The following is a 16,324-nucleotide window of genomic DNA, read 5'->3' as shown; positions in this document are numbered from 1 at the left end:
TTTATATTGTCAGTTAATGAAAAACCATCAAAATTCCCAATAGTGGAAAAGCTTAATATTATAGTATATCAATGGAATATGTTAACAATTTGCTCTTTAATAATAATTATAAAATAAAAATAAGAATTATTATACAGCATCATGAAATATTTATTATATCATACTGGCTGAAAAAAAATTATAATTTCATGGTAGCAGAACTAGGGCTTCTATATTTTGTACTGTTTCTTTTGTTATTACTAAAGCAATGTTTATGGAATAAATTAAAAATAAAAAAGAATATGATTGAATGATATTTTAAAGCTGAAAGATTCTAAGAAAGTTCTCCTTTCTGCTGACCCAGTAAAACGAATAATTCTATCTGAGTCTTTAGAATACTGATTAAGGAACTTAAAATAGATGTGGTTTTCTTTTTCTTTCTCTCCTTCCAAAGAAGAGGCACTCAATGAATATGGGCCACAATAAGTTTCTGTGATGACACACATGATGAACCTAAAAATTACCTCCAAAAGACACTGTCCCCTTTGGGTCTACTTGCACTTGCTGTCTCAGGGCTTGGTGTTGTTCCTTTGTGGGCTGAATACCAAGATAATTTAGAGCCTGGAAGGAAAAGGATTCATGTGAAGCAATTTTTCAAATCTCCAAAGAATAAAACTTTTCATTACAACTTTATTTTACAATCCAGTGAAAAGAATCAATATCAGGAACAGTGACCATGATCAAAGAAAGTCTGATGACTATTTATGGATTAATTTTCCATAAAATATTAGCTTCTTGATCTACCACCACCTCATTTTTTCCCCCAAGGCTAGCACTTTGGCCGATGCCAAATAGCATATCCCTAGAACCAAAATTCAAACTATTTCTTAGTTTAAAATATGTGACATGGCAGAAGAAAAACAGCAAGGAAATCCTAATAAATCCGATTTAACATTGATTTTTCTAAGTAGCACTCTAAAACACTGATATTTTGTTGCTATCTTGTATTTGAGACCAAAACTAAGGATGACAGGAATTGGGTGGAATACAAAAAATTCTAATTTTTGGCTTGTTTATGGGCAGGCTTACATAAATAATAAACTAAAAAGCTTTCTCTGGAACCCTCTTCTCTCTACCTTCTCTTTTTAGTACCCATAGCTAATTAAAATTTCAGAGCCTGCTAGTTGAATTTCAGTGTCCATTCTCTCCTTGTTCTTTAGTAACAGAACAAAAATCTTTAGCTAGAATCATTGTCATTCAGCTAAAAGATATTTCCCAGCCCACTCTGCAGCTTGATAAGGCCATATGACTATGAACTACCCCAGGAGACATAACGCGAGCTTGCAGGGAACTTCTGGTAAGTCTTTCAAAAGTGGGGTAGGTACTTCTTGTCCCTTTTCCTTCTCTCTTTGGTCTTAATTAAAAGAAAAAAAAAGATGAAAGAAGGAAGGAAAAGAAAGGAGGGAAGAAAGAAAAGATGGCTGGAATTTAAGTAGTCATCTTGGTTCATGAGCCACCTCAACAAAGATGGTGGAGCAGAAAGATACTTAAAAGCATGTATAACCTCCATGCCAGCCCTGGATTACTTTCTTTCAGGTTTCTTTTTGGTGTAAGAAGAATAAATTTCTAAGGGAAACCACTGTTATTTTAGGTTCTCAGGTTATATATAGCAAAATCTAATCTTAACTAATGAATAAGGACTGACTAGATGCCCTATTATCAGATTCTGGTAAGAACATCAAAACTAAAATGTAGGTAAAGGTTAATACTAGTAATTGTCCTTATATATTCCTTCCTCCTTTGAAATCTGTTCAGTCATCCATCACTTCATTTACCAAGTGTTTATTTAGTGCTTACTATTTGTTAGGCACTAAACTATACAAAGGGACACAAACAAGATATAGCCACTACCTCAAAGAGCTATGGTCTCTAGGGAGAGGATAACATGTAAATAAATGTAATTAGTGCAATATGTAATTTAATAGAAGTGTGTACAGGATGTACTGTGGCAAAACCAAACTGGTCAATGTATAGGTGGCTGGGCACAGTGAGAAAAGGAGACAGAAGGAAGGGAAAACATCAGGAAAGATTCCTTCAAAAGTGATTCTAGAGCATTTTAACCAAGCATCATCTTCCTGCCCTATCTACACAGTCATTGCCTTGCATAACATGGAATAATGATTCTTAACTTTTGATATTATATTCCTTCAGTCATAAAAAATGTTCCAAATACACCAAAAAAAAAGGAAAGAGAATAATACAAAGAACACCCATTTACTTCTTATCATCAAGTATATACTCATTAGTATTTGCTTGAAATTTATATGTATATATTTTTAAGAAATAAACATTATAGACTTTGTTGAAAGCTTTCTCCATTGTTTCTCAGCAGGAACCACTATCCTAAGGTTGGCATATCCTTCCTGTGCATGATTTGATGCCACTACTACATTTATCCCCTAATAACATGTACTCTTGTGCATTTATGATGTTACATGCATAGTATAATACAAAAGGATAACCTTACAAATTATTTTCATTTTTTACCTCAATGTTACAATTTCACAATTGCTCAATATTGTTAACTGCAAAACTAGTTCACTTATTTTAAATTTAAATGGTGTCTAACTGGATGAATGTATTATAATTTATTATCCATTCTCTCACTGATGGGCTTTTTATGATCACTCCACTCTGTTTTTTATAAAAAGACATTTTACACATCTCCTCATATAGATGTGTAAAAATTTCTCTACAGTACATCCCTAGAAGAGGAAATGCTGAGTCATAGGGTATATATACTGTCAAATTTCTTAGATATTATAAAATTGCTCTCCAAACTGGTTGTATCAATTTATGCACAGCACTAGTATATAAGCAGTTCTATTTTTCTACATTCTTAACAGCATTTGCTGTTTTCACACTTTAATTTTTGTCAATATGTTGAATATGAAATAGTATGTTGTTTGTTAATTTGAATTCTCCTAACTACAAGTGAGATTTAGCTTCTTTTATATGTCTATTAGCAATGTTTTTGACATAAATTATTTAGCAATATGTTTTAAATTTTCATACGTAAAGTTTGAGGAAGTATTTTTTGTTAGTGATTCTTAATTTGGTGGCATTCTCCCAATTGTAAAAACCCAAAATGTCCCCAGACATTGCCAAATGTCCCCTGAGGCAAAAAAACCACATCCCTGCTTTTGAGAACCACTCCTCCAGAGACAAACACTATTAATCGACTGGTGTATAATTTTCCTGATTTCTTCTATGTATATAGCACCTGTATATGTAAAAAAATAAATTATATATCTTTTGCAAGAATTAAATTATACTATATACAGTGTTCTATGTCTTTTAAAAAATTATCAATATATAACAGCCTTCTATTTTGTACATTTTAGATATTTTGCACGCTTTTAAAACTTGTTATAATAGTACATTGAAGCTTAGTATTTAAGTATATTTACTTCAGATTTTGAATGTAACAAAACATTGCAAAAGCCCCTTCTGTACTTCTCGCCAAGCATTTTATTATATATTTGAAATATACTAAAAACATACATGTAACAAATATATACGTTTTCAAACATCCATGAATCCATTTAAGAATCACACAATTGGGCTTCCCTGGTGGCGCAGTGGTTGACAGTCTGCCTGCCAATGCAGGGGACACGGGTTCAAGCCCTGGTCTGGAAAGATCCCACATGCCGCGGAGCAACTAGGCCCGTGAGCCACAACTACTGAGCCTGTGCGTCTGGAGCCTGTGCTCTGCAACAAGAGAGGCCACGATAGTGAGAGGCCTGCGCACCGCGATGAAGAGTGGCCCCCGCTTGCCACAAATGGAGAAAGCCCTCGCACAGAAACGAAGACCCAACACAGCCAAAAATTAATTAATTAATTAATTAATTTTTTAAAAAAAGAAAAAAGTTTAAAAAAAAGAATCACACAATTGCTAACACTATTGATTTATGTAACATACTCCTCTCCTACTATACTAGAGGTAACCACTACTAAGGAACGATGTCATTCGATGTCATTGTCATTCCCATACTATTTATTTTAAAATGGTTTGTCACATACTATGTATCCTTAACATGTTATTTTGTTTTGCTGTTTTTTAGCTTCATTAAAATGTGACTGATAGTTTTCTAAAACTTGGTCTTTTTACCCTACAGGTGAAGGGTAAAAATCATCATTCATCCACGTGGTTATATGGTATTGTAACATTAATACATTCACGTTGACTGATCTAATATTTGATTAGATTAATATGCCACAATTTATTAATCCATCCTCCTCTAGATGAACATTGGGGTTTTCTGCTTACCAGCAATGAACATTCTTGTACACATCTACTACAGCACATGGGTAAAAATTTCTTTAGGGTAGGAAGAAATTCTAGGAATTTCTTCCTACCCTAGGAATAGTATTGACAGGTCTTTTTCTGATTTATTTCTAGGAGTTCTTCATATATTCTGGATACCAAAATTGTATATGTTATGTGCATTACAAATATTTTCTCCCACTTTTTGGCACAACTTCACTTTCTTACAATCTCTCTTTATGCAGTTTCTCATGGATAGTTCCCAAGTGTGCTTTTATATCATTACTTCATATTTTTATAAATATATGTGATGAATAGTTTTAAAAAATATTTTTAAGTTTTAATTTTTATATAAATGGTACCATACTGTATATATCAATGTGACTTTTTATTAATAACAGATATACTGAGATATAATTCACAAAAAGTTCACTGTTTTAGTGTACAGTTAAGTGACTTTTAGTACATTCACATAGTTGTACATCAATCACCTAATTCTAGAAAATTTTCATTACCCCCAAAAGAAACCCCATACCTATTAGCAGTCACTTGCTATTTTTCCCTATCCCGCCAGCCCCAGGCAACCACTAATCTATCTTCTGTCTATATGGATTTGACTATTCTGGGCATTTCATATAAATAGAATCATGTAACTTTTTGTGCCTAGCTCTTTTCACTTAGCTTAATGTTTCAAGGTTTGTCTATGTTATAGCATATATCAGAACTTCATTCCTTTTACGGCCCAATAATAGTCCATTGTATGTATGTATTACATTTTGTTTATCTTTCTTAAGTAAAAAAAGGTGAATCAAGAATAAAATTAGGAACAAGATATTATTATAAAAATACTAGGTAGAAAATAAATTAGAAACTCAGTGGTTATGTGACTGAAATAGCAGGTGACTGCAAAGAAAGACAGTGAATTAGAAAAACAATGCATCACTAAAGCTAAAATACTGGGCAAAAAGAAGCATGTAAGTTCGGAAGAGGCTAATCAGAGTTAAAGTATTATAAGCACCTTGTATATTTGAAAGAAGGGTAAAGATTCTGATTAACTTTAGACTAAGTTAAAGATGAATGTTAAAATTTTAAGGTAATCACTAAAAGATTAGCAAGAGAAGGTACAATTTCTAAATAAGACGGGGGAGAAAAAAAATAAAATGCAAAAACCACCAACCAAAAAATCAAATATAATCAAACCAAAAAAATATAGTAAACATGGGGTAAAAAAGGGATTAAAAACAAGAACAAAGAAAAAATATTTTAAATAAGATGGTAGAAAGAACTCAAAATGCATTATAATTAGACTAAATGTAAAGAATGTGGAGCAGTGGGAACTCTTGCATAAGACTAGTAGGAATGAAAATTGGTAGAATTACTTTAGAAAACAATACACCAATCGAACAATTATTTTCTGAGCATATACTATGAGCCAAACATTTTTCCAGGAGATGAAGAAACAGAAGGAAAATTTTAACAATACCTTAAGTTAGGTTGAAGGTAAATAAACTCTTTGACCTTATTAATATTTTAGTAATCAACTTTTAAAAAGCATATAAATGATACTCAACATTTGGAATAGAGTTACCTCTTGGGGAAAGAGGTATATACAATCAAGAAGAAAGACACAGGCAATGTCAAAGATTCTCATTCTTAGCTGGGAGGTGGAGTATATGTGTATTTGTTTTATTAATCTTTAAACTCTACACATAAAATATAATCATTCTTGCATATGATTAATACTCTCATATAAAGAAATAAAATAGAAATATTTTATAAAGAAATAAAAACAGGGACTTCCCGGGTGGCACAGTGGTTAAGAATCCGCCTGCCAATGCAGGGGACACGGGTTCGAGCCCTGGTCCAGGAAGATCCCACATGCCGTGGAGCAACTAAGCCTGTGCACCACAATTACTGAGCCTGCACTCTAGAGCCCATGGGCCACAACTACTGAGCCCACGTGCCACAACTACTGAAGTCCGTGTGCCTAGAGTCCATGCTCTGCAACAAGAGAAACCACCACAATGAGAAGCCCGTGCACCACAACGAAGAGTAGCCCCCACTCGCCACAACTCGAGAAAGCTTGCATGCAGCAGCAAAGACCCAACACAGCCAAAAATAAAAAAATAAAAATAAAGTTTCCTTTAAAAAAAAAAGAAATAAAAACAATTTTACAAAAATAATGCAAACAAAAGACCTATCACAGAAGGTACTCAATATACAGTGATTCTTATTGTATTAAGTAATAATAAAATTGCAAAATGCAATTAACTACCGTGTAGATTTTTCCTGAGCTAAACTTAGTAACAGATGGAAGTTTTGTTGAAAGAAAAATTTACAAGAATACAGCATGTCAGTGACGTAAGCTCATAAATTTAAATTGAAAGTAATTTGATGGGAGATGAAAATGGCAGAGAAAGAGGACATGGAGCTCACCTTTCCCCACAAACACATAAAAAATACATCGACATATGGAAAAATTCTCATGGAAAACTAACTGGAAACTGGTAGAAGGACTCCTGTACAACCAAGGCTGAAAGAAAGATATGCCGTACCTGTATAGAATGGGAAGAAAAGTGATTGGGTTGGGACCTGTGTGCATGGGAGGGAACTCAGAGGAAAGGGGGGATCACATGTGTGGATATTCATCCTGGGGTGTGAGTGGGTTGGGCCACAGACTGGGCGTCCCAGTCCTGGGGTGCTATGTAAAGGAGACAAGCTCCCTTGGCCACTTGGAGAACTGCTGGAACAGATAGAAAGGCTGGAGAAGCCTAGACTCACTCATGAGGAGTGGGTGGGTGCTAGCCTGCCCCCAGGCAGGGTGGAGAGAGGTCTGCCCTAGCAGCTGCCACCTTGCCATTCTTCCCAGTCCAAGCAAAGAGAACACCTCACTCACTCTCCACCACAGCATGGCACTGGATCTAGGGCAACCAGGACCTGGGAGAAGACTTGACTTAGGGATGCAGAGGCAACCTGGGGGCGTGGGGTGTAGCCCAGATAGGGCAGCTGTAGCCATTGTTGGTGCTTACTCAAGAGATGCCCTAGAAGCAGCCCAGATTTCTTATAGTAGCGTGGTGGCCAGATTTCCTGTGACTGCCTCACTAAGTGTGCCAGCCCAAGCTGAGCAAACACTCTAGCCCCACTAACTCCATGCCACCGTACAACACTAGATCTCAGGTGACCACAGCCAGGGAAAAGATGCGACCACGGATTGCATCTGAGTGAAGCTGTAGATGCCTACACAGGCAGAGTATCAGACCTCTGTGAGCACACAGGCCCCACTTGCTTCAGGATTCCCCTCCTTTGGGGCAAAGGCCCCAGTGCAGGGAGAAGGAAAAACACATACTTAAAGGGAACAGAGCCAGCTCTAGCCCGACCCTCAGGGATTCTACTCCAGCAACTTGGGAGCAAATCCTGCCCCTGACAGGGTGGTGACAGCCAGTGAGCAGAGAAGTCCCACCTCACACCCTGCACAGACTTTAGCTCCTCCATCACCAGCCACAGGCCCTACCAAGGTGACAGCTGCCAGCACACCCTGAGGAAAGATGTGACTGGCATCCACATCAAATCCAGCCCTTCCATTAAAGGCACTGGGCACACGCAGTCAGCACAGCGATGCTCTCAAATAAGAACATGCCCTCAAGACCACAATGGATAACTGTTACACCAAAATTCCTAGAGACAGAGAAAGTTAACTAAAATGAAAAGGCAGAGGAACTACTCTTAATTGAAAGAGTAAGAGAAAACCCCTGAAAAAATAAATAATGAAACAGAAATAAATAATTTACCAGATAAAGAGTTCAAAACATTGCTAACTGAATTAGGGAAAAGAATCGATCTAAACACAGATCATCTTAACAGGAACTAGAAAACATAAAAAAGACCCAATTGAGGGAATTCCCTGGTGGTCCAGGGGTTACAACTCCGTGCTTTCACTGTCGAGGGTGCAGGTCCAATCCCTGGTGTGGGAACTAAGATCCCACAAGCTGCATGGCTTGGCCAAAAAAGAAAAAGAGACCCAATCGAAAATAGATAATTAAATATCTGAAATAAAAAACACCCTGAATACCCTAGAAGGAACAAATGGCAAACTAAATGACACAGAAGAACGCATGCATGATCTGAAAGATAAAATAATGGAAATCATCCAATCAGAACAGCAGTCAGAAAGGCAAATAAAAAAAAAAAAAAAGTAAAAGTAACATATGGCATCTCTGGGATAGCATGAAATGTACCAATATACACATTATAGGAGTTCCAGAAGGAGAAGATAAAGAGGAAGGGTATCAAAAATGTATTTGAAGAAATTATGGCTGTAAAATTTCCCAAACTGAAAGAAGGAAACAGATATCTAGGCACAAGAGGCACAGAGATTCAAAAACAAGATGAACCCAAACACACCCACACTAAAATATATCATAATTAAAACAACAAAAGTTGAAGAGAGAATTCTAAAAGCAGCAAGAGAAAAAGAAAGTCATAAAGAAGGGAATTCCCATAAGGCTATCAGTTGGATCTCCCTGTAGAAACTTTGCAGGCCAGAAAGGAGTGGCATGATATATTCAAAGTGCTGAAAGGGAAAACTCTGCAACCTAGGAGATTCTACCGAGCAATATTATCATTTAGAACAGGAGAGAGAACTTTTCAGACAAGCAAAAACTAAAAGAATTCAGCAATACCAGATCTACCTTAAAATAAATCCTGAAGGATCTTTTCTAAATGGAAGCGTAATAAGAATCTATAGGAAAGGGTAAATCCCACTAGAAAAGACAGATATATATTAAGGATTGAAGATTACTTAAATAAGTAGATTAAAAGACAAAAAATTGTAAAAGAAACTCTGACTACAATAAACAGTTAAGGGATAAGCATTAAGATGTAAAATATGACATCAAAAACACAAAACATGGGGGAGGGGAGTAAAAAATGTATATCTTTTAGAATGTGTTTGAATTGAAATGACTATCAGTTTAAATGAAGTACATATAATTATGGATCAACATATATGAACCCCATTATAACCAGAAATCAAAAATTTACAAAAGATATACAAAAAATAAAAAGAAAGGAAACCAAGCATACTACTAAAGAAAATCATCAAACCACAATGGGAGAAACAAAAAGAAGAAATGAACAGAGAAGAACTACAAAAACAACTGGAAAACAAGTAATAAGATGGCAATAAGTACTTACTTATCAATAATTACTGTAAATGTCAGGGGAATAAACACTCCAATCAAAAGACATAGGGTGGGGACTTCCCTGGTGGCTCAGTGGTTAAGAATCCATCTGCCAATGCAGGGGACACAGGTTCGAGCCCTGGTCCAGGAAGATCCCACATGCCGTGGAGCAACTAATCCCGTGCACCACAACTACTGAGCCTGTGCTCTAGAAACCGTGAGCCACAACTACTGAGCCCATGCATCACAACTACTGGAGCCCATGCTCCACAACAAGAGAAGCCACCGCAACGGGAAGCCCGTGCATCGCAACAAAGAGTAGCCACTCGCCGCAACTAGAGAGCGCCCACATGCAGCAATGAAGAGCCAACGCAGCCAAAAATAAATAAATAAATAAGTAAATTTATTTTTAAAAAAAGGACATAGGCTGGCTGATTGGATTAAAAAAAACAAAACCCTTCAATATGTTGCCTACCAAAAGACACACTTCAGGGCTAAAGAGACATACAGACTGAAAGTGAGGGGATGAAAGAAAGCTATTTCATGTAAATGAAAATGACAAGTGGGGTAACAATATGTGTATCAGACAAAATAGACTTTAAAACAAAGGCTATAACAAAAGACAAACAAAGACATTATATAATAATAAAGGGATCAGTATAAGAAGAGGACATTACAATCATTAACATAAGCACCCTATAACAGGAGGACCTAAATATATAAAGCAAATACTAACAGACATAAAGGGAGAAATTGACAATAATACAATAACAGTAGGAGACTTTAACACCCCACTGACATCAATGGACAAATCATGCAGACAGAAAATCAATAAGGCAATAAGGTCCTAAATGATACAATAGAGTTGGATTTAATCAATATCTACTGCATACTCCACAAAAAGCAGAATACACATTCTTTTCAAGCACACAAGCAATGTTCTCTATGATAGACCACATACTGGAACACAAAAGAAGTCCCAACAAATTTAGAGGTAAAAATTATATCAAGCACCTTTTCTGATCACAACGGTCTGAAACTAGGAATCAACCACAGAAAGAAAAAAAGTGAAAAGAACAAACACGTGGAGAGTAAACAACATGTTATTAAAAAAACCAATGGGTCAATGATGTAATCAAAGAAGAAATCAGAAAATACCCTGAGACAAATAAAAATGAAAACACAACTTTACAAAATCTTTGGGATGTAGAAAAAGCAGTTCTAAGAAGAAAGTTCATAGTGATACAGGCCTTCCTCAAGAAACAAGAAAAATCTCAAACAAACAACCTAACCTACCATCTGCAAGAATTAGAAAAAGAATAAACAAAGCCAAAGTCAGAAGAAGGAAGGAAATAATAAAGATCACAGAGGAAATAAAATAGAGATCAAAAAGACAATAGAAAAGGTCAATAAAACCAAGAGCTGGTTTTTTTAAAAGGATAAACAAAATTGACAAACCTCTACTTAGGCACTAAGAAGAAAAGAGAGGACCCAAATAAACAAATAAAGAAATCAAAGAGGGGTAATAACAACTGATATCACAGAAATACAAAAAATCATAAGAGAATACTATGTACAGTTATATGCCAACAAATTGGACAATCTAGAAGAAATGGACAAATTTCTAGAAACATACATCCTGCCAAGACTGAGTCAAGAAGAAACAGACAATTTGAATGAACAATCACTAGAAGTGAAATAGAATCTGTAATAAAATAACTCCCTGCAAACAAGTCCAGGACCAAGCAGCTTCACTAGGGAATTCTACCAAAACATATAAAGAACTTATACCTATCCTTCTCAAACTATTCCAAAAAAATTGAAGGGGAGGGAGCACTGCCATATTCATTCTAGGAGGCCACTATTACCCTGATACCAAAACCAGACAAAGACACCACAAGAAAAAGAAAATTACATGTCAATATCTTTGATGACTATAGATGCAAAAGTCCTCAAAAATATATTAGCAAACCGAATCCAGCAATACATAAAAAGGATTATACACCATGATTAAGTTGGATTCATTCCAGGGGCACAAGGATGGTTCAACATATGCAAATCAATCAATGTGATACACCACATTAACAAAAGGAAAGACAAAAACCACATGATCATCTCAAAAGATGCAGAAAAAGCATTTGACAAAATACAACATGCATTCATGATAAAAACTCTTGCCAAAGTGGGACTAGAGGGAACATATCTGAACATAATACAGGCCATTTACAAGAAACCCACAGCCAACATAATACTCACTGGTGAAAAGCTGTAGGCCTTCCCACTAAATTCAGGAACATGACAAGAATGCCCACTCTCACCACTTCTACTTAACATAGTATTAAAAGTCCTAGCCACAGCTAACAGACCAGAAAGAGAAATAAAAATTATCCAAATTGAAAGTGAAAAGGTAAAACTGTCACTATTTGCAGATGACATGATACTCCATAGTGAGAGCCCTAAAGTCTCCACAGAAAACTATTAGAACTAATAAATGATTTCAACAAGGTAGCAGGATAAAAGATTAATATACATAATTCTGCTGTGGTCTATAAACTAATAATGAAATATCAGAAACAGAAAGTAAAAAAAAAACCCTCTTTAAAATCACATTAAAAAGAATAAAATACCTAGGAATAAACCTAACCACGGAGGTGAAAGACATATACTCTGAAAACGATAAAACAATGATGAAGAAATTGAAGCTGATATAAAGAAGTGGAAACATATCTTGTGCTCTTGGACTGGAAGAATTAATATTGTTAAAATGGCCATTCTATCCAAAGCAATCTACAAATTTAATTCAATCTCTATCAAAATACCAGAACATTTTTTACAGAGCTAGAACAAACAATCATAAAATTCATATGGAACCATGAAAGACCCCAAACTGCCAAAACGACCTTGCAAAAAAAGAACAAAGCTGAAGGTATAACTCTTCCAGACATCAGACTATACTAAAAAGCTACAGTAATCAAAACAGTGTGGTACTGACACAAAAGCAGACACATATATCAATGATATAGAACAGACAGCCCAGAAATAAACCCACGCACTTATGGTCAATTAATCTACAAAAAAGGAGACAACAATACACAATGGAGAAAAGACCATCTCTTCAATAAATGGTGCTGGGAAAACTGGACAGTCACATGTAAAACAATGAGATTAGAACATTCCATCACACCATATACAAAAATAAACTCAAAATGGTTTAAAGACCTAAATGTAAGACCAGAAACTGTAAAACTCCTAGAAGAGAACATACGCAGAACACTCTTTGACATAAATTGTAATAGCAATATTCTTTTAGATCAGTATCCTAAGGCAAAAGAAATAAAAGCAAAAATAAACAAATGCAACTTAATTAAACTTAAAAGCTTTTGTAAAGCAAAGGAAACGATCAACAAAATGAAAAAACAACCTATGGGATGGGAGAAAATATTTGCAAATAATGCAACTGAAAAGGGGTTAATATCTGAAATATACAAAGCGCTCACAAACTCAATATCGAAAAACAAACAACCCAATCAAAAAATGGGCAGAACACCGGAATAGCCACTTCTCCAAAGAAGACATACAGATGGACAACAGGCACATGAAAAGATACTCAGCAATACTAATTATAAGAAAAATGCAAATCAAAACAACAAGATATGACCTCACTCCTGTCAGAATGGCTATCATCAAAAAAGCCTACAGATAACAAATGTTGGCAAGGATATGGAGAAGAGGGAACCCTTTTACACTGTTGAAAGGAATGTAAATTGGTGCAGCCACTGTGGAAAACAGTAAAAAGGTTCCTCAAAAAACTAAAAATAGAACTACCATATGATCCAGAAATTCCACTCCTGGGTATCTATCTGGAAAAAATGAAAACACTAATTTGAAAAGATACATGCACCCCAATATTCATAGCAGCACTATTTATAATAGCCAGGACATGCAAGAAACCCAAGTGCCATCAAGAGATGACTGGATTGACTGTTTGCAGATGACATGATACTATACATAGAGAATCCTGAAGATGCTACCAGAAAACTACTAGAGCTAATCAATGAATTTGGTAAAGTAGCAAGATTCAAAATTAATGCACAGAAATCTCTTGCATTCCTATACTTTAATGATGAAAAATCTGAGAGAGAAATTAAGGAAACACACTCCCATTTACTATTGCAACAAAAAGAATAAAATACCTAGGAATAAACCTACCCAAGGAGACAAAAGACCTGTATGCAGAAAACTATAAGACACTGATGAAAGAAATTAAAGATGATACAAATAGATGGAGAGATATACCATGTTCTTGGATTGGAAGAATCAACATTGTGAAAATGACTCTACTACCCAAAGTAATCTACAGATTCAATGCAATCCCCATCAAACTACCAATGACATTCTTCACAGAACTAGAACAAAAAATTTCACAATTTGTATGGAGACACAAAAGACCATGAATAGTCAAAGCAATCTTGAGAAAGAAAAACGGAGCTGGAGGCATCAGGCTCCTGGACTTCAGACTATACTACAAAGCTACAGTAATCAAGACAGTATGGTACTGGCACAAAAACAGAAATATAGATCAACGGAACAGGATAGAAAGCTCAGAGATAAACCCACGCACATACGGTCACCTTATCTTTGATAAAGGAGGCAAGAATATACAGTGGAGAAAAGACAGCCTCTTCAATAAGTGGTGCTGGGAAAACTGGACAGCTACATGCAAAAGAATGAAACTAGAACACTCCCTAACACCATACACAAAAATAAACTCAAAATGGATTAAAGACCTAAATGTAAGGCCAGACACTATCAAACTCTTAGAGGGAAACATAGGCAGAACACTCTATGACATAAATCACAGCAAGATCCTTTTTGACCCAGCTCCTAGAGAAATGGAAATAAAAACAAAAATAAACAAATGGGACCTAATGAAACTTAAAAGCTTTTGCACAGCAAAGCAAACCATAAACAAGATGAAAAGACAACCCTCAGAATGGGAGAAAATATTTGCAAATGAAACAACTGACAAAGGATTAATCTCCGAAATATACAAGCAGCCCATGAAGTTCAATATCAAAAAAACAAACAACCCAATCCAAAAACGGGCAGAAGACCTCAACAGACATTTCTCCAAAGAAGATATACAGATTGCCAACAAACACATGAAAGGATGCTCAGCAGCACTAATCATTAGAGAAATGCAAATCAAAACTACAATGAGATATCACCTCACACCTGTCAGAATGGCCATCATCAAAAAATCTAGAAACAATAAATGCTGGAGAGGGTGTGGAGAAAAGGGAACCCTCTTGCACTGTTGGTGGGAATGTAAATTGATACAGCCACTATGGAGAACAGTATGGAGGTTCCTTAAAAAACTAAAAATAGAACTACCATACGACCCAGCAATCCCACTACTGGGCATATACCCTGAGAAAACCATAATTCAAAAAGAGTCATGTACCACAATGTTCATTGCAGCACTATTTACAATAACCAGGACATGGAAGCAATCTAAATGTCCATTGACAGATGAATGGACAAAGAAGATGTGGCACATATATATACAATGGAATATTAGTCAGCCTAAAAAAAAAGAAATTGAGTTATTTGTAGTGAGGTGGATGGACCTAGAGACTGTCATACAGAGTGAAGTAAGTCAGAAAGAGAAAAACAAATACCGTATGCTAACACATATATATAGAATCTAAAAAAAAATAAGGTCATGAAGAACCTAGAGGCAGGACAGGAATAAAGACGCAGACATAGAGAATGGACTTAGGGACACGGGGAGGGGGAATGGTAAGTTGGGACGAAGTGAGAGAGTGGCATCAACATATATACACTACCAAATGTAAAATAGATAGTTAGTGGGAAGCAGCTGCATAGCACAGGGAGATCAGCTCGGTGCTTTGTGACCACCTAGAGGGGTGGGATAGGGAGGGTGGGAGGGAGGGAGATGCAAGAGGGAGGGGATATGGGGATATAAGTATACATATAGCTGATTCACTTTGTTATACAGCAGAAACTAACACAACAATGTAAAGCAATTATACTCCAATAAAGATGTTAAAAATAAAAAAAGAAGAGATGACTGGATTAAGAAGATGTGTGTTTGTGTGATTGCGTGTGTGAATGTATATATAATGGAATACCACTCAGCCATAAAAAAGAATGAAATTCTGCCATTTGCAGCAACATGGATTGACCTAGAGAATATGTTTAGTGAAATAAGTCAAAGACAAATATTATGTGATATCACTTACATGTGCAATCTAAAACACAGTACAAATGAATGTATTTGCAAAACAGAAACAGAGTCACAGGTGTAGAAAACAAACTTATGGTTACCAAAGAAAAGCAGGAAGGGAGGGTAGGGACAAATTTCAGGTATGGGATTAATAGATATAAACTACTATATATAAAATAGATAAGCAACAAAGATTTACTGTACAGCACAAGGAATTATAGCCATTATCTTGTAATAACCTATAATGGAGTATAACCTGCAAAAATACTGAATCACTATGCTGTACACCTGAAACTAATATAATACTGTAAATTGACTATACTTCAATAAAAAAAATAAAGTGGAGGTAATTTATTTTCGATTAAAAAGAGGTTCCAATAATTTCTTGTATAACTAATGTCATCTTTTCACCATAAACAAAAATGCAAATTTGTTAATTGGACAAATAAATGTGCTTAACTTTTTCTGATATCTAAATGATGAATCTAAAAAATGTCACTTCCTTATAATATTAGTCACCTACTTCCCAACCTAATACAAAGAACACCTCATTAACTACATTCAGACATTGGGTATACCATTGCTCAC

The 16,324-nt window shown here is 35.6% G+C and overlaps 1 protein-coding gene across 4 annotated transcripts in view; it reads right to left on the bottom strand.

Annotated features, from left to right (window-relative positions):
- The window catches only part of STXBP4 (syntaxin binding protein 4), a 213,573-nt gene that overhangs the window by 150,151 nt on the left and 47,098 nt on the right, over window positions 1–16,324 (bottom strand). For all 4 annotated transcript variants that reach the window (XM_082371880.1, XM_082371882.1, XM_082371883.1 and 1 more), the window contains one exon: window positions 504–600. In XM_082371880.1, coding sequence (XP_082228006.1) covers window positions 504–600 — 97 coding nt within the window. The remainder of the gene's footprint in view (window positions 1–503; window positions 601–16,324) is intronic.

The sequence above is a fragment of the Balaenoptera borealis genome, assembly GCF_965194805.1.
Source record: "Balaenoptera borealis genome assembly, chromosome: 20".
Taxonomy (NCBI): domain Eukaryota; kingdom Metazoa; phylum Chordata; class Mammalia; order Artiodactyla; family Balaenopteridae; genus Balaenoptera; species Balaenoptera borealis.
This window is presented reverse-complemented; position numbering and strand designations above follow the sequence as displayed.